This window comes from Trematomus bernacchii, unplaced genomic scaffold (genome assembly GCF_902827165.1).
Source record: "Trematomus bernacchii unplaced genomic scaffold, fTreBer1.1, whole genome shotgun sequence".
In the NCBI taxonomy this organism is placed as follows: Eukaryota; Metazoa; Chordata; class Actinopteri; order Perciformes; family Nototheniidae; genus Trematomus; species Trematomus bernacchii.
Genome location: NW_022987797.1, coordinates 2763173 through 2783179, shown reverse-complemented (window position 1 = coordinate 2783179; position 20007 = coordinate 2763173). Strand labels below are relative to the sequence as shown.

The following is a 20007-nucleotide window of genomic DNA, read 5'->3' as shown; positions in this document are numbered from 1 at the left end:
GTACAGTGTTCCACGGCATCCACCGCTGCGAAAATGTGGGGCAGGGCTGAAAAGTGGGGGGGCCCCCTGGCCCCCCCGCTTCCGGCGCCCTTGGGATGTAGGTGAGTAAAACCTCTTACGTCCTGTTTGGCTGCCTGCCAGAGTTGTCGATAATCTTTTGGCGTCCCTAAATGTCACAGCTCCTGTTTGTTGAAATATTTAAGCAGCCATGCTAGATGATGAAAATAATAAGAAAAACCCTCCAACAAGTAGATTTGTAGAATCCTTCTGCATGAGGTTTATTTCCTCTTTTAAAACCTGACTGTCAGACAGGAAGGATTCAGGCAGATTTATTTAGTCTCTCAGGGTTTAATGTTCACAGGATATTTGAATGTTAGGGTTATGTTATTTAATCACACACTTGTTACATTATGTGAAATAATAATAATACATTTATCCTTCATTTTTTTTTAAAACAAAACGGCCATACAAACCTTTTAAAACCATATAAAGCAGGACAAATGTTACAGCTGCATGAGGCATCTTAGCAGGTTAAATAGTGGCACTGCAATAGACAACAGAACGTCTTATTCTTTGTACAAAACTCTTCATATTTCACCAATATAAATTCACGTTCCCAGTGAACTCTCTCGCCAGCGATCCAAAGTCACCATCTTTAGATCTTCCTCTGAACTCGTCCCTTTTGGTATTTGTCATGAAGGTAGCACAGATTTCTTCAACAAACAAAATAAAGTACCATTCCTCATCCTGGCATCCCGCTCGGGCACACATTTTCTTTACATTTAGTCTCTCCCCCTGTCTTCAGGATCACAGAGACACTTCATGTTGGATCCCATCAGAAAAAAGACCTTCTTAAAGTCTGCTCTTTGTTCCTATAGAAAGGTGATCTCAGTCTCTTGGTTCTGGTACGCCTCCTCCTGCATCTCAGTGTACAGCTGGTCCATCCTCTGAAAAGCCAGGTAGCCCTTTTTACCTGCAGATGCACAAAATGAACGTTTTATAAAAATATGATGACATAAAATACAAGTGAATTAACTACTCCATACAAAATAATGATGTTTGTACCGAAAGAGAGGACGGTTTCTTTGGCAGCGCTGCGCAGATCTTCATCTGTTGATTTCCATAAATCTGCTATGTAGTCCACACTCTCTGTCGCCTGGCAAACACACACACACACATGCTTTATATTCTCTATTTTAACAAAGAGTGTTTGCTGAGAGTTTATGTATTTTGTGGTGCTCACCCTGAGGCATTTAAGTGCCAGACAGGAGCCTTGTTGGATCTGAACATCAGTGCTTTTCAAACTCTCTGTGTAGTAAACGACTGCCTGGAGGAAAAGGGTGACAGACACAGAAATTATTAGTTTTGTCATACATCAATATATTTATTTTAACAAAGTAATCCAAGAGATGGAGGCTGTGTTGTTAAGAAATAAGAAGTACAACAATCTACAGCCATGCTAGCTGCTTCGTTAAGAACTTAGACACAGCAGTGCTTTGAGCTAATATGCTAATGTTTAGCAGGGATGATGTTTACCATTACAGTTGAGTTAGTTCTAGTTTGTAACTGTGTGAGCTGTTAGTGAAAACAACAGTGAACAGAATCAAAGAAGTTAAACAATTTTGGGAAGCTATGATGGACTCTGTCGACCAATTTGGGGCAATCGTTACAAATACACAAATAAAGGCCAGCGACCATAGAATTCACCAAAAATGAACTCCATACAGGCCAAGATGTGATGATTTGCTGCTGGAAGAGATTGGATTTTGCCCATGTGTTTGCATAGAATGGAAGTGAATGGTAATAATACAGGTCATCACCGTAAAAAGCAGCTAGCATGGCAACTTTGTGACTTTTCAGATAATTGGATGGTGTCATTACATAGCCCTTACATTGCGCAATAAACATTTACTTCACAATGAAGTTAAAGATACAATCTTGCCTATTGCAACTTTATTTGGCATTGAAGGCCAACATTTTAATTTGTCCAAAACTTCGAAATGTCGCATCAGCCTCATCTATACTTGGGTAATGTTAGCACGCTAAATGAAGAAGGTGAACGTTGCATTGCTGCTTAACATGCAAATGAGCATTTAGCTTAAAGCAGCTAGTGTGATTGTGGACTCTTTGTCTTATTAATGCTAAAGCTACATTCACCTGATACACAACATGCTCTTCGCTTAATGAGAGGTTGGGCACAGAGCATAGCAGTGGAAACAGTTTCTATTGTTCTCCTGCTAGCTTGCGCCGCTACATACAGCTGTTTTCTGGTTGGTTACTTGTTGAAAAGGTCAGCGGTAAACAAAGTCAATTTGAGATAATTTGAACTTTGAGCGCAGTGCGCTTTCTTTACTGAGTAACAACGGCGTCGGCGCATAGCCTCTTTACCACGTTTCATGTGAATGCAGCTCAACACCCTGACAGGGACAGTTTGACGTACCTTGCTCCTGAAGGCCTTGCAGCCTGCAGCCCTGCATAGACAGCTGGCTGCAGCTTTGCACACTTTGTGGTTGGAGTCGAGCTGCAGCACCGCCAGAGTCTGCAGCATGCATCTCAGGGGGAGGAGCTCTGCAATGCCCCGCCCCCTCATCTTATTTAAAGCCCGCCTCCTTTTGGGGCTCCTCAGGGCGGACAGGATGTACTCTGAAACACAGTAGTTACCATAATAAATGAATAATGAATTCTGTTGTTTTGGAGCTTTCAACCAAATCACACTATCTTTATCCACCACAGATTTTGCCCATCTCATTTTAATTTTGTGTGGTGATTGCTTTAAGGACTTTTCAGGTTGAGGATTCAACCATGTTTACTTTTGTGACAGTCCCTAATTCTTTGGTACATCACATGTCATTCTCTTTACCAATTCATTTTGTGCGCTCAATAAAATGGCCTTGTCATAATAGGGTTAATTATAGGGTCCTTCAGATCACCTGTTGGTTCCTAATTAGGAATTGAGAGCAGCTTGGTGCGTATCCCTCTTGGCCAATCAGGGCGTGACAACACCCTTTCTTGCTGATTATCTTTTGACTTACAATGCACATCTCATTTCAGCAGATAGCAGTCAGGCACTATGCTCTTTGCTGTCTTAACATTTGTGATGGATGATATAGAGCAGTGGTTCTCAACTGGTGGGTCGCGGACCGATTTCGAGTGGGCCCAGTGAAAAAAAAAGAAAGTCAAACTTAAATTTAGAAAGCCAGATTTTCTCAATATTACATGAAGAGACAGCTTTCTCCCTCTACAGACTCCGTAAAAAACACTTTGAATGTGGTGATGAAGCAGGAAAGATGCTCGCTCTTCAGCTTAAACAGTTAGAGGGTAAATTATCAATTCCAGCTATAAGAGGTAATATTATAAATGATCCCAAGCTAATAAACCGCAAATTCCAAACATTTTACTCCAATTTATATCAAACCATAGCCTGGATAATTTTTTAAGAATGTCACACTTCCTGTACTAAATCCTACTCAGAAACACGAGTTGGAATCTTCTGTCACGCCAAACGAAATAGCGTCTGCCATAAAATCTCTTACATCGGGTAAGACCCCTGGGTGCGATGGCTTTAGTATTGAATTTTATAAATGCTTTCTGGAAGTGTTGTCGCCATTGTTGGTTATGTTGTATAACGACATGATAGAAAAACAATCAATGCCCCTAACAATGCGTACCGCCACATTATGTCTACTTCCGAAACCTGGGAAAGATCATCAATACATGAGCAACTACCGACCCCTAAGTCTTCTTAACAATGATTTCAAAGTGTTTGCAAAAATCCTAGCCCTTCGCCTGGAGGAAGTTATCCCATCCCTAGTGAATCTAGACCAGGTAGGATTTGTAGCTGGACGCCAGTCAGCTAATAACATGAGAAGGCTGCTCCAGGTTATTTTTAGCGCTAACACCCTCCATCTCCCAGCAATGGCAATATCACTGGATGCAGAGAAAGCCTTTGACAGAATAGAATGGCCATATTTATTTAATGTTCTATCAAAATGTGGATTTGGCCCTGTCTGTATGAGATGGTTTAAAGCTCTTTACAATAAGCCAGTCTCCTCAGTCAGAAGCAACAACATGCTTTCTGATCCTTTCCCCCTGCATCGGGGAACACGGCAGGGATGTCCAATATCCCCTCTAATATTCATTTTAGCTCTTGAGCCCTTGGCTTGTGCCATCCGGGAAAATCCAGGAATTATGGGTATTCCAAAATGCGGACATCAGTTCAAAATAAACTTATACGCTGATGATATCCTTTTAACATTAGTTGACCCACTAAACTCTATACCTAAGGTGCTAGAGGTTATTAGAGAATTTAGCTTATTTTCAGGATATAAAATAAATTGGAGTAAAAGTGAAGCCATGCCACTAAACTGTCAGACTCACTCTAATCACTTAGGCTCTGCTCCTTTTGTTTGGAAAGCTGATGGATTGAGATACTTGGGCATACACATCAGATCACCAATTAACAAGATCTTTGAAATGAATGGTCCAGGCCTACTTAGAACTATTAAAGATGACTTGAGAAGATGGACTTCTTTACCCCTATCGCTGTGGGGAAGGGTGGATGTGTTAAAAATGAATGTCCTACCAAGATTGACCTATATAATATCCTCAATTCCCCTTCAAATCCCACAATATTGGTTTAAAGAAATAAATACTATATTCTCTCAATTCATATGGAAGGATAAAAAACCACGAATCAACCATAAAAAGTTGTCTATGCCGAGGAGAACAGGTGGACTGGGGGTACCCAATTTATACTTATATTATCTCTCATATAATGCCAGATTCCCTATAGTATGGGGTTATGGAGCGACACCGAAAAAAGCTAACTGGGACTGGCTGGAAGGACAAATAATTACAGAAAACAATAAATCAATATCTTTAAATTCATTATGGTACTCCCCCAAATCCAATCTGAATAATCCATTAATTCAATTTTCTATCAGTGTGGGTAAATCTGTACAAAGGAGGCTAGGCATCACTGGTATTTCCCTCCCTTCATGCCCATTATGGAAAAACCCAATATTCACAGCGGGCGATAACCCATTGAATAATATACATATGCAAGCACATGACATACAACACATTGGGCAAATAGTAAAAAACAATATCATAACTCCGTTCACAGTGTTGATGGAACATTTTAATCTGAATAAATCCCTCTTCCTCTCCTATATGCAATTACAATCAAATATAAAAAACTTAACATCAAAAGGTATAAAGATAGGTTGTCATGAACACCTTGATATGAACCTAAAAAGACTTGCAAACAAGAAAGGAATGATTTCAGGTATATATAAACTTCTCCTCACCTCAACCGCCAATACTAATCTGCAGTCACAGAAAAGATGGGAGCAGGATTTAGGCATCACCCTTACCCCAGTTGAGTGGGACAGAATCTGGTCGAACTCAACATCAATCTCCAAGTGTGTCCGGTTTAGAGTAATACAGTTCAAAATCCTTCACAGAGCATACATCACACCCTGTAGACTCAAAAAGATGGATCAAACACTCTCGGGCCTATGCTGGCATGGTTGTGCGGAAGTGGGTACCCTTTTACATTGTCTTTGGTCCTGTCCGGCTGTAAAATCTCTATGGGACGTAGTTGGAGATACTCTCGCTGAGATTCTGAACATAGAGATACTCTTAACTCCAGCTACATGCTTGCTGGGATCCCCGCTCAATGGCATAACATCAACATTTGCAAGTAAACTTATAGCCCTAGCATGCCTTTCAACTAAACGCCTCGTTCTTATGAACTGGAAAGTCAGAAAGCCCAACTGCTTCAATTTAAATAGATGGCTGGAGGACTTCCTAAACATCTAAAGTATGGAAGAAGGTGCTTTCTCCCTGTTATATTTGGTTAAGCTAGACAACAGGCTTTGGGATAAGATAAGGGCTTTCCTGGACTCAAACCATCTCGGCTGCCAACAATAAATATAATAATATTAATTAATAATAAATATAAATAAAGAGAAATAAGCTATGAAGAAACAGAAAAATAACGGTAATAATAATGAAAGAAGTGAAATTAAATGGGAAATGGATGAATAGGTGAATTAATCATAAAAGGAAGAGATGTGTGTGTGTATATGTACATATGTGTGCATATATGTATTTATTTATTTGACTATTTATCTATTTATTTACCTATTAAACAATGAAGTATACCTATATTATGAAGCAAATCATGTATAAATACAACGCCATATGCATACATCAAATGTAACTGACACTGTAATCCCCCTACCCCCCACCCTTCATGTTATGTCCTGTCCTACTTGTAATGTATGTGAGCCATGTCCTTGTCCGTGTGTTTTTGTCTTTTGAAAATGTTTAATAAAATATAAATGTTCAAAAAAGAAAGCCCGATTTTCTAACGCTGCGCATGCAGTAGGCGTTGGACTGGAAATGCCGGAGAACATAAACTGTTTTGAAAATTTCTGTCACGTAGTGATCATCTTCTCAATAAATATCTTTGCTGATGTTTTTTTTAGTCTTCTGGCCAATCAGCATGGTTTTGTTGCCGGAAGTCCCGACGGAGAATAACTTTACGGTAGAACTACTCTTTATACATCCATGGGTACATATTCAGATACAAATGAACACGTAATGAAATATGACCCCCGGTTTGATGACTGACAGGTCACAGAACAATGGGGGCTATCTACCCTTATCCACAAAGTAATTCACACAGACTCTCTCCTCTTTGCTCTTCTCTCTGTGAGGAGCAGCAAGTTCAGCTGTCAGAACAAAGTACAAATCAAAAAATGGCCTAAACTATTATTAAATGTCGGGTAGTAATATATTTATTTATTTTCTTCTCAGAGTGTACCAGAATGCGTATTTTATATGTTAGTATTTATAAAAATCTCCTTGGGGAGAATCCCCCCCCCCCTGGGGGATCACGTGTGGTGAATTTGCAGGATTGGCTCTGAGTCTGCCTTTTTATTCAATACAAGTCAAGTGTGCCTTTTTTAGTGGGAATGCTGACACAGCATTCCAACTATCTGTTATGCTACGCACGAAATTCTTTATTATTCCGCCGGGTTATTTTAGAGATAGTAAACATTGTTCAGACCTTGGTAAAGAGGCCTTCTTCAGATTTTAGAGTGCGTGATGTCACAGCTAGAGTGGAGGACAGATTTAATTTTGCCTTCATATTGTCTTTTAAACCTGCCATAATTCCAAAACCCTACATTCCTGAGACATAATTTTTCATGACAAACGTAGGAAAACATCTCGTAGCTTGAAAGATAAAAATAAATTAAGCAAAATAATTAAACAAAATGCCTCTTGAGGGCATGAAGTGACAAAAACTTTCAACATGTCTCCATTAAACTCCATTGTAAGTTCAGCCTCACCTTTCCCCACCACAGCAGCCGCACACCTTTTGTTAATCTGCCAAAAAGGCCACATTATTAACCCGAAAGTACACAAAAAGTACACTTCAGATGCTCAAGTTCCTTGACATGCTTCCCGCTTTGAAATTTCACCGATATCTGTTACGGTTCTTCAACAAAACGTTCACATGTAACAGGTTTATCTCTCATTCAAAACAATGAAAATGCTCTCCTCTCACTGATCACCATGGAAACCTTTGATCTCTGGACACGTCGTTAGCTCAAATATAAACACCTGTGTCATGGAACACGATGATGTCATAACTCCAATTGACATAATTAGAGCAGCAGACTAATGACAGGGTCACTGGAGTTTAACAGACTGTCTCAGCCTATTCTTTTCCGTCTGATGGAGACTTCATACTGACTTCAACATGTTCCACATATTTTAGACATTATTGGTGACGTATGCTTTTAGTTCTAAAGTTTTCAGTTCAAATATTCTGCTGCTTTTTCATGCATTTAGACTTTTATTTTCTTGTTCTTATTTCACATTCAAGTCCCCTCTATTCATGAACCCTTTAAAGTACTACTCAGCCACACCACTTATATACCAGGTGCGACTGTTGCTATGTGAGTTAATCTTTCAAATACATGGTTGCTTGTTTGATTCAAGCTCTTGTAGTCAATATGTCAAGGTATTTATCCCTAACATTTTATCAGCTAACTAATGACACACACTCAGAGGATCTTTATAAACGTTTTAAGTATTGCACATCTTTAAACATGACTCTTATAAATCACTTTTAAAACCAGCGATGCACTACAGTGTCAGCTTTTCTAAAATAGAAACTTCAATGTTCACATCTTTCTAAATGATTCTACTTTTCAAAATGGGATTATTATTAGGATTATTTGTAGGTCACAAATAATCCTAATAATAATCCCATTTTCAATCTTCCAACTGTTCATATTTTTTGGTCAATTAACAAACCTGTTACAAATGTGTTGTTCAACAAATTTGAGCCTTTGCCACATTTATTTGATCACCATGGAAACCTTTGATCTCTGGACACCTCGTTAGCTCAAATATAAACACCTGTGGCATGGAACACGATCATGTCATAACTCCAACTGACATGCTCAGAGCAGCAGACTTCAGATAATGGTTAATGGTCCTGCCCTCAACAGCTCTACGTCAATTATGGGGTGTCATCATATGCCGTTTCCATGGAAACGCATCCCTCGCCATAAAACACGATGTTGTCGTAACGCCTATGAAAAGGGTAAAAACAGCACCACACTTCAGATAATGGTTAACGGTCCAGCCCTCAACAGCTCTACGTCAATTATGGGGTGTCATCATATGCCGTTTCCATAGAAACGCATCCCTCGCCATAAAAGACGATGCCGCTATAACTCCTATGAACATTTTCAAAAAGTGCTCAAACTTCACATGTGTGCTAACAGTCCAGCCGTGAAGACATCTACGGGACAGCTTTGAGATTTCTTCAAATGCCGTTCCCATGGCAACACAATGCTCGCCATGAAACACGGTTTTCTCATAACTTCAGTGAAAATGCTCCAAATGGCCCAAAACTTCACAGGTTTGGTAACGATGCAGCCATCAACGCATCTAAGCGTATTATGGGATGTCATCAAATGCCGTTGGCATGGCGACAGATCATTCACCATCAAGTTAGTTCAAACGTTTGCAGTTCAAATATTCTGCTGCTTTTCCAAGCCTTTTTACTTTATTTTCTTCTCTCATCACACATTCAAGCCCCCAGTGTTCATGTATAATTTCAATCTAAATTCTTCACTTTCTTCTCACACATTACATTTCAGCATAGCAGTTTAGCATCAGCTTTTCAGCTTTTCAGCATAAAGCATTCCCACTAGCAATTTCTTCAGGAATTGCATTCTCTAGTTATGTTATAGAGTTCAACTTTGATTCTAGAAACGTAATGACCATCATCAGATTAAACTTTCTTTAAAGCATACTTTAGTTCTGTGAAGGGATTTAAGGATATATGCACTGTACTTCACTTTAATCACAATTGTATGCTGATTTTTTGTTGAATAGATTTGAGTGAAATTTCAAAATTGTGTCGCGATTTATTGACGAAGGAAAAAAGTGGGTCCCGAGGCTTGACCAGTTGAGAACCACTGATATAGAGCATTCTGAAACAAGCTGCAATAAATATCATTAAAAGGGAGCTTTCCACTAGGTTACCTGCATCATGCCAGGTTTTTAGAACTTTTGTTTATAGAGATTATTTTACTAAAACTCCCATCATACACATTTTATTTGCTATTTTATTTGCCATGACGATGCATTTGTTAATTATCGAATAGGCATTATTAGAATTGAAGAGGCATTTTTTCATAATTATGAAAAAGCTTCGAGAGGGTTTTAATGGATCAGGACTTTATATTTAGATTTAAATAAATACTGTTCAGTGTTATATGGTCGTATGTACTTATTAAATGCCTTATCAAAATATCTTGACAATCAGATTTAAAATATAAGTAAGTTATGTCATACATTTCACTGTGTGTGCTGTGTACATGTAAGTGTGACCAATAAAGAGGGTTTCATCCTCCAATTCTATCTATCTATGAACATATTTTATTCAAACTGTGAAAAAGTGGGGATTATTTCACATTCCATATTTCAGATTATTCTGATAAAATCGTTTGAATTGGGCGTTGTCATATTGCCACAGTAGGAATAGTAATTGACAAACAAGCTACAACTTGCATGTGTGAATACTACCAAAGAAAAGTCCCTATGAATTAAAAAAATCCCTAGAACACTGACCTTTTCAAACAATTTCTTTATTTACCTCGGAACTAAAACGTCTATAGATTTAAAGCTGATGGATGTACCTTCTTTTGAGAGGCGTGATATGTGCTCTCCCAGCTCCAGGATGCTCCAGCGTTTCAGATAGACAGACAGCTGGAAGAGGGACACTCTCTCTGGGCTGCAGAGCGGCCGGGGGCTGGGCACCATCCGACAGGCTGTGTGCACCTGCTGCAGGAGCTGAGAGAACACTGGGAAGGGGGAGAGGAAGGCAGTCAGTCAGTGCAGTGTGTGACCAGTCTGGAGGACCCAGGCCTCCTTTAGTGCTTTGATTTCCTATCTCTGCAGATCAGAAACTCTTGACTTTAAAATCTTTTAACCTGTTTTTCAGGTCTCAGGCTCGAAAATGACATTCCCAGAACAAATGACCATATCTTCCCTTCTAAAAGGGTTAAATTAATAATCTTTTTTCTCAAAGTAATGATAAACCTGTGAGTTGGATGTAGAAAAGTCAGAATCAATATAGATGTTTTTTATTTTAAAGAAAATTCAGATTTTACATAGTAAAAAACTGTAAATTATAGTGTCCGTCCAAATATTCTTTTTTACTTATAGTGAAAACTACCCTTGGATGATGGTAAGGTAGACTAAAAGCTTTAGGAACCCAAAGTACAACATATAATAAGTACCCTGTATCAAGATTGATGCAAAACAAGTGACATTTGACCTTTTTAGAGAGGTTTAGCCAAAAACACTCCACCTCTCAGGTGATTTGGGTGGAAATGCTCGTTCTGACCATTAGAGCCAATAGAATCAAAGGGGGAGTCCCCCACAGACACTCATTGTGAAACAAAAAGGTGGGGGCTTTGCGCATGTAATTTTGCATTAGAGTGAAACTATCTCTAGCTCTGACATCTAGAAACGGAAAAGCAGTCTCAATGCTCATGGATTATCAGAAATCATTTCAAAGGGACACAGACACATTGGATTAACCTATGGATTAACTTCAGCAGCGTTTTTTTCGTTTTAATGCCATTGAAGACCACTTTGGAGAGACTACAGAGCCAAGGTAAGCTTGTTAGCATTTTCTAGCTAGCTAGCGCCAAATGTTTTGATGTCTGTTTTTGTTTATAACGTCGCGATTTCGTATAATTCAGTGATAATGAGGGTACCCTTCGATTCTGTGTCACCTCACGATGTGAAACGATGTCATGGATGTGGAGAAAAGATAAATAATAAGGTTTTGTGAGTGATTTTCGGTGCAGTAATCTGTTAGCATTTTTCGCTCGTTGTTAATTCAGAGGCTCAGTGTTAGCATTGTGGGTTTTCTTTTGAAAAATAAATAAAAATGATCAGTTAGATGAGTTTCTTCCCGTTACATGGATATAAAACATTCATAGTTTATTAAATGAACATGCCCTCAGACACTGTTTCCTGCAAGATGTTGCGGCAGTGCCCCAGTACTGGGGTCTCTCGGGCTTAACAGGTTAAGAACTCAGTAGTTTGTTAACCAACCTGCTGTATCTTTATTCTTTCCTCTTTTAACTAATAAACATTTATAGAAATAAATTACATTCCTTGTCGGCCTGTAAATATATAATTCCTGAATTACATATTCCTCTTGGTGCATCGTTCATTGTTTACAGTCGAGTACCAAACCTGAGACAAACCCAAAATGTAAGTTGGAATTGAACTGGTAGCATCTTTTGCTTTCAACACGGACTGTTCAAACATGATTGGTCATTACCTCCATAACAGGGAACAGTTTGTAACCATCAATGGCTCAAATTCACCCCCGGCCCCAGTCAATCACGGTGTACCCCAGGGCTCTGTGCTTGGCCCCCTCCTGTTCACCATTGACATGCTCCCCCTCGGCCAGATCATCCGCCATCACGGACTCAATTTCCACTGCTACGCTGATGATACCCAATTATATCTCAGCACTACTCCATCCTCCAAGCTCCCCCCTCAGTCTCTCGTCAACTGCCTGCACGACATAAAAACCTGGATGTCGTCCAACTATCTCAAACTCAACAGCAGGAAAACGGAGCTCATGGTTGTGGCACCCAAGGCGCTGCTCGGGAAGGTTGGTGACTTCATCCTTGAGGTTGACGGCTGCTCCATCTCCCCATCTCCTGAAGCCCGCAACCTGGGTGTCATCCTTGACTCCACCCTTTCCTTCCACTCCCACGTCAAGTCTGTTACCAAATCGGCCTTTTTCCATCTAAGGAACATTGCCAGACTCCGACCGTCACTGTCGGAGTCGGTTGCAGAAACCCTAGTCTATGCTTTTGTCACCTCCCGCTTGGACTACTGCAATGGTGTCCTGTTTGGGGTCCCCAACAAAACCCTGGACAGGCTCCAGTATGTTCAAAAACTGTGCTGCTCATACACAGTGGCGGAAGCACCCCCCAGGGTAGCCATAGCACCCCCTAAGCACCCCCAAGAAATGTGTGTCTTTTTTTTTTATGTGTGAAATTCATAATTTGAAAAATGATTGATTCGAAAGTAATATGCTACAGTACAGTACAAGTAGCTTACTTCTGGGTCTCTGTGTTTCATTCAAGCTCTGCTCTATGTGTGTGTGGCACGAGCCATTTTGTGTGCGTGCTCGAGCGAGAGAGAGAGAGCGCACGCACCGGTGGGTATCTACCGGAGATCGTTGTGGTTAGCATCTGGTGCTAGCCAGCCAAGCTAACGGATATAAGGAGCTTTTTCAACAACAAGGTGGAGGGAGAACTCTCTCCTGTCAGACTGAGAGTCTCAGATAACCTCAGCTCAGGTGAAGTTAAGGACTCTCAGTGTTTAGATAGTTAACTTTAGTCTAGTTATCTCAGTGGGTCTCAAACGGTTTGGTCACGATTTATGTAAATAAGTATTTTTGAGGCACACGTTTATATGATCAGTATAAAAAAATAAGAGCATAAATGAAAAACAGTTATGAAATACTATATGACAGTAAAAAAAGAATAAAGTTTGAAAGGGGAGTGATTTGTAAAATATCTATAAAGAAATTGAAAATCTGTTTACAGTTCTGTTTCATATGGGTGTTGAGAGATGTATCCATAGATCTCTTAGGGTGCATTCACACCTAATAGTCTGCTTCTCTGGTGCGCACCAGACCACAGTTTGTTACATTGTTTCATTTTTCAGAAGGTTCGGTTTGCGTTCACAGGGCAAAACTCAAACGGACTATAAACTTTAAACACAAGTCATGTGCACGGAAATGCTGTTCAACCAGTGACGTGCAGTCAGGGGAGGCAGAGCCTCACCTGTCATACTCCAATGTAACAGAAAAACAACTAAAGAAAAACTAAATAGTAATAATAATAAAATGTCTCCACTGATCTGTGTTGTAAGTGTGATTTCTGTATGATTCCAATCGCTTTTTATAGTCAAAATCAGCAAATTGGCCGAGCTCCGCTACAACTACATGGGAGCGATGAGGAGTGAGGCAGGGACGAGCTCTGCCTCACGTAAGCCCACAGTAACTGGCTGGAGCGCGGGCACTAATGTAGCGCGGGCACTTATTTTGTGAGCATGCTCAAGCCAGGCTCATTTGCTTAATGTGGGGTGAGGTGAGGCACAGATGAGCTCTGCCTCACCTCAGAATGCGTCACCCCACAGAAACTGTCTGGAAAGCGGGCCCTAAGCGCATGCCTGTTACCATCTCACTGTATGTCACCAATGTAATGTTTGTAGATCCCTTTATTACATTTATCCTCGCCATCCATAGTCTCTAAATAACTTATTTCACGTATATATGATATTTAGGCTCGCTGGTCTCATCGTACAACGGCAATGAAAAAAGCACCAGGAGAGGCAGCCATAACCTCTGCCGCACTGAAGGGGGCGCACGTGAGCCCACAGGTTCTTGTTGCTACTGTTATTCTACGCAGAGACGGTAGACACAAACAACAAACTCGACTTTTGTTTTGAAACTAGAGGGAGATAAGGAGGACCTTTACAAAAAAGTAATGGAGATTGTTGTCCAGAAGGATAGCATGGACTTCATCTTCAAGTCAAGGTAAGACCACAATTGTAATGAACATGGGATCTTACTTAGAAAGAACAATCCAATATTTAGATTTTGGGTATCCTTTTGTTGAACGGTCTGTTTAAAATGAATCGAAGCATCAGACTAAAAAAGCTTTTGAAAATAACCGAATATTTAGATTAAGGTCAAAATATAATATTTGTAAATCTGACTCAGTGCCTCACCAGCCATGAACCTCACCGCACGTCACTGTGTTCAACCATTGGTCAGACATTAAGGGGGTAAAAACGCAAATCCCGGCAATTTCTACCTGAGCCTCCGCCATGGAGCATCGGCACTTTCGGCAGGTTATTCTCATGCTGCTGTTAATCTGGAGATCAACAGACTCTAGCGGCCCGCGCATATGATTTATATAATCAGACAACGTCCGTTAAAAAACGTGTTCACACCGACCAAAATGAACCGCACCAAGCGGCTAAACCTTGGTAACCAAGGTTAGATTCAACCGGACTATAAAAGGCTGGTGTGAATGCGCCCTTAATGTTGCTCTCAAAGTGCACCAGATTGATGCTTTTAACTTCAATATTTAAAAAAAATCTTCCCGGGGGAGCATGCCCCCGGATCCCTCGAGAGGAGGTAAGGACCCTCCTATAGGAGGTTAGGTCCACTCCCCACTTGTAAAAATAGCACTTTACCCCTGCTTACACTTATATGCCATGAGCTGATTATCGAGCCTTCATTGTAAAAGTCGCGAGTGTACTGTGTATGTGCGTGTGGGGAGTGTTGCAGTAGAAAATTCAACTGTAGCGCTGGTGCATTAATGGGAAACCCTAAATGTTTGAGCACCCTCTATGAAACGTCAAGCTATCCCACAGCACCCCTTAGAGAAAATCTCTGCTCTGCTCACACATACAAAGCCGTGGCAGCACATCACTCCCACCCTCATCCACCTCGACTGGATGCCGGTCAAGTCCCGTATATCCTACAAAGTCCTCCTCCTCACCTACAACTCCCTCCATGCCCATGCCCCCCAGTACTTATCGGACCACTTCCGCCCACATGCCCCACCCCGGAGCCTGCGGTCTTCAGACTCTGGCCTGCTTACCACCCCCCGCACCAACCTGCGAACCTTCAGGGACAGAGCCTTCAGTGTGGCAGCCCCCACCCTCTGGAACGCTCTCCCTGCGGAGATCCGCAACATTCCCACGCTTGACGCCTTCAAAAGGGCCCTCAAGTCCCATCTGTTTGCTAAGGCCTTTGGCCCCTAATCTATTTGTTGTTTTCTCTGTCTGACTGTTTGTCTGACTGCCTTTTGTTTTGTTATGTTTGTTCCTACTCCTGTTCTTCTTTGTAAAGCGACCTTGGGTCTCATGAAAGGCGCTATATAAATCCAAGCTATTATTATTATTATTATTATTATTAATACTCAGACTGCAATTGTAAACCAGAACACTTTTGAAACCAAAGGCTGGTTCTAGATGGTAACCCCCAATTTGTTAGAACCATAGACTGTCTATATAGGTGAAATGTAATGATTTTAAGGAAGGATTCAGTCATGGTGCACCCAGAGTCCTGAAAATCAACGCAACTGATACCAAACCCTTTTCCTGTTGCCCACAGATTTGTATGCAGATACAGATGTAGTTTATAAAGATTTCATTATGGGAAATTAAGTGAACTATACAGTAGTAGAAGGCATAACATCCTGAATAAGAACGTACTTAAAAAACGTAAATGAATGATCACAAAATAAGTAAAAGAGATCAAATAAGTGTGTATGTACTGCCGTACTGTACCTTTCTCTGACTGTCCAGGCTGCTTGGCCTTCACCTTGTGTGTGTAACGTTTCTTTAACGTCCTGGAGAATGTGTCGGAGAGGCAGCAGAAAGGAGAGCTGCTGTCAGTCACACACTCCTCCCAGAACAACAGCACGGCCCTCGTTCTCTGCGTCTTAGGCAGGACTGAAGAAGAAGAGAGGGGAGGATGTAAATCCAAAATAGATTCATTTATGATGTCATTTTTTCCACAAAAGTTTTTTGTTGACTATGTTATAATCAGAGTATACATATTTGTTGGCCTATTTATGCACTAAGAGTGCTCTGCTCTAAACTCACTGTCTCGAGCACAGAGGCTTTCGTTCTTCTCCAGCAGCAGACAGCTGATCCTGTCCAGGACTTCAGCTTGCAGAGACATTTCCTCCAGCAGCTCCCTCCGAGATGGGCCGAAGTCGGTGGTTGTTATCATCTGAGGAAACATTATGAGGATTTGTTAACATTTCGACAGAAAAATATGTTAACCACTGATCCAAAAACATTATTAATGTGGACTAAGCTTTGATTCTCTGCCATTACAATCTAGCCTTTAATTTCATCAAATTCCCTCTGTTTGAACTGGATTAACCTCCAACCAAAGCCTGTGATACAGCTTTGAAGAAACATTTGTTACGAGAAACTGCATGTCGTAGATCAAGTCACCACTACCACGCTTCTAATACTTTAGAAAAAGGTATTCATAGCATGCAGCAACTTCCTAAAAAGCTATATATAGATCAACTACAAATAATTCCTCTCATGTATCACTTATGACCGAGTACAAATGTGCCAAGGTCCTCTTCCTGTATTTTGTCTTTTCTTTATTAATGTGCTATGTTTGTGAAGTTTGTGTTTACTTTGGGCCCCATATTAGTATACATTTGTGGTCAAAAACATTTTGCGGTGGTTCTGGGTTGGGTTTAGATAGAAACAATGTGGGTTCATTTGCGTTGTGCCTAATTATTAGGATAACTCTAATGTGGACATAGCTCATTAAAACACTATACCTGGAGCAGGATACAACAAATATCCAGGTGACTCTCAAGAGCCTGGTCTAGACACCAATTCCCAGAAGTCAGAGGGGTGACGACCAACTCTTCCTCTGAAGTTGATTGGAAGCCAAGACTCTTTGCAGTGCTCTGCTGCAAAGAACTGATGCTGATGGATGAAGAGAAAACATTAGATGAGTTGTTTCACATCTCATATCAGTGTCATTGATGATTATCTTTTGTCTGTTTAAACTCACCCACTGTCTTTTAGTCTTAGGCTACCCAAACAGGAAGTGTCATCATCCGCATTAAAGTCATTTGACAGGAAGTCGAAGCTTTCCAGGACTTCCTCCACAGCCAGAGTCTCCTCTGTGGAAGAGCTTCTCAGCAGGGAGAGGTCGTTCTGTGGGTGAGCACATGCCACATCCATGCAGATAAAGATCACATCCAGGTGTGTATGTAAATCATGATTCAGGAGATTTAGGATGTTAAAGTTACTTAGTGGTACATGAAACCAAATTCTCCTGACTCTCGAGTAAAAAAAGAGGGCCAAATCTTCTGCATCATTGGGAAAACGCGAACATGCATTTGCCTTTAAGCCCCGCCTCAAATTTGCTCGGCTCAAATGAATGGAGAGGGAAAAAACCTCTGGATTTGGCTTTTAGCACATTTAACAACTTTTAAGACCTGAGAGCTATTCAAGTGTACTGTGAAGTTGATTAAGCTAATCAAGATTAGAATCAAAAAATGATCCGCTGAATAACAGACCTCTCTTTCCCAATGAAAGTCAATGAGTACATTTATTTTTGGCCCAAATGACATCACACGAATAACATGGAAGTTGAAGTATCATCGTTTGGCCACTATTTGCTTAATCACTCAGCTCACCTTCTGGAGGCTTGGTATACATACACACCTTCAGGATGGTAGCCAGGTGCAGTATCTGGTGGTCCAGGGCCCTCAGCTCCTTCTCAGAGCCGCTCTGGTTCTGTAACGTCTGCTCCAGCTCTTTGAACAGGGCTCCAAGTCTGACAGCCTGGGCCCTCCGCTGGGCGCCGCTTCCCCCCAACCCCCCAGGGGATGGAGCAGCAGCCAGGGGGGAGGAAGGAGGTGTGACCGGGGGTTGAGAAGGGGATGTCGGTGATGCAGGGGCAGAATATGACTGACACTGCGAGGAGTCCTGGAATATATATTCAGGGAGGGTTTAAAATGAGGCGAGGAGTAATAGAAATACCTGAAAATTATTTTTAAAGATTATTAGATTTTGGAGAGGTGGCATTTTCTTAGCCATAAGAAATGCAGTTCAGTGAAAGTTGTCACAATGGGTCCCCTTAGCAATAGGGGTGAACAATAACTTCAGTAAGAAAAAGATGATATCATTGTTGGCTATTGGGATAACGATATTACTTGCAATATAGATATAAACACATAAAGTTTTGCCTTTCTGCTTTTACTATACTGCATAAATACAACAAATAAGGGCTGCAATAACTGAATATTTTCAAATGTTGATCAGTGCTTCCCAAATGATGATCTTGGGATGTTTTTAATGACTCCAGTGGAGCCAGAAGGTGTATTTTACCTGAGCGCTGACAGTGTCCTGTCCCAGCGCTGCACTGTGTTTCTCTGGGTCTGCTTCTCCAGCTGTGTTCTTCCTGAGGATGTCAGGAGTGCTGGACCTGTGGAACAGAAACAACTTTATATGTTAGCGTCTTATTAAAGGAGGTTTTACCATGTTGGCATTCATGAGAATCTGAATCAGAAATCCTGTATTCGTCCCACAGCATGGAAATTAAACAGACAGTGGATTAGACAGGCAAATTAAGTAGGGTACAGTAAGCACATTTTAATAACAAGAAATAAATAATTTATATTTATTTGTTTACGACATCGCAACAATGCTTCTTTTTAGGCAGCACTTAAATCTCTTGAGTTCATCCTCACCTCTGCAGAGCCACCAGGGACCCTGCTTTACTCTGCGCCGGAATGGAGGAAGTATCCAACACACTTTCCCACTCCTCCTCTTCATCCTTCTCCTCTCTCGTCTCCCCCTCCTCTGTAGAGATCTCCAGGGACTCTTCCTCCTCGAAGGACAGCTGAGTCTGGCTTCCCCCCAGACTGGTGCCCTGACTGTAGCTGGAGGGGTAGCTGTGAGCCCGCATGCGACTGTGGATGAATTGATTTTTATGAAAAGCATTCAAATAACACATACATCAATGCATTTTATAATCAGAATGTTTCTAAAATAGATGTGTGAATTACATTTGAATCACTTTATTGGACAAATACAGGAACCATATCTTTTGAATCTGACTTTAATCTGACTGGGTAAAAATCCAGATTTTCCCCAAAAATGTACCTTTAAAGCAGGGGTGTCAAACTCAAGGCCTGTGGGCCAAATCCGGCCCGCGACCTAATTTTATGTGGCCCGCAAGAGCTTGCAAAGAATATAATATACACTACAATTGGTGTAATTGTTGAATATTTGCTTTCAATGATGTGCCCTAGACCAGGGGTTCCCAACCTTTATTGTGCCAAGGACCGGCAGATACATTAAAAAACAATCGCGGACCGGTTGTCAATTTTAACTGATTTTAATATTTACTCACCACCAGCAGGTAGCAACAGAGGCTAATTGTATGTAACAGCCTGAACAAATACTAGAACAATATGCATCCAAAACATATTAACAAAGTTTAAAAAAGAACCGGTGTCGTTTTTTGGTTTTTCGGAAAACCAAAAAAACGACGTTATTCAGTTTTTAAACCAAAACGGGAAAACAGATAAATCAACGTTTTGGTTTTGTTTGTATGATCTACGGATAATCCAGTGAATGCTGGGAAAACGAGGAGAAGCCGCATTATGAACACTGGCATTTGTTTTCAGAAGATATTATGATAGTGTCGTTCGTTCCGGTGCACTCCGACAGCATTTAGCACTACATCGAGATTAAGATTAAACTAATTTATTTTGGGAACAGCCGCATATATGGAGTTAGCCATATGTGTGTAAATTACTGTTCATAAACATTTGAAAACAAATGCCGGTGTCGGACAGACACAAA

At 40.8% G+C, this 20007-nt stretch overlaps 1 protein-coding gene across 1 annotated transcript in view; it reads right to left on the bottom strand.

Moving 5' to 3' along the window:
* Positions 1-249: 249 nt before the first annotated feature.
* ripor3 (RIPOR family member 3) overlaps positions 250-20007 on the bottom strand; it is a 90801-nt gene continuing 71043 nt past the window's right edge. Inside the window, exons 15-26 of the mRNA XM_034149933.1 lie at positions 18888-19109; positions 18526-18622; positions 17860-18123; positions 17201-17346; positions 16962-17112; positions 16258-16387; positions 15940-16104; positions 10233-10397; positions 2441-2643; positions 1244-1327; positions 1066-1156; positions 250-973 (exon numbers count right to left, since the gene is read on the bottom strand). Of these exons, the coding sequence (XP_034005824.1) occupies positions 873-973; positions 1066-1156; positions 1244-1327; positions 2441-2643; positions 10233-10397; positions 15940-16104; positions 16258-16387; positions 16962-17112; positions 17201-17346; positions 17860-18123; positions 18526-18622; positions 18888-19109 (1819 nt within the window). The 3' untranslated portion in view covers positions 250-872. The remainder of the gene's footprint in view (positions 974-1065; positions 1157-1243; positions 1328-2440; positions 2644-10232; positions 10398-15939; positions 16105-16257; positions 16388-16961; positions 17113-17200; positions 17347-17859; positions 18124-18525; positions 18623-18887; positions 19110-20007) is intronic.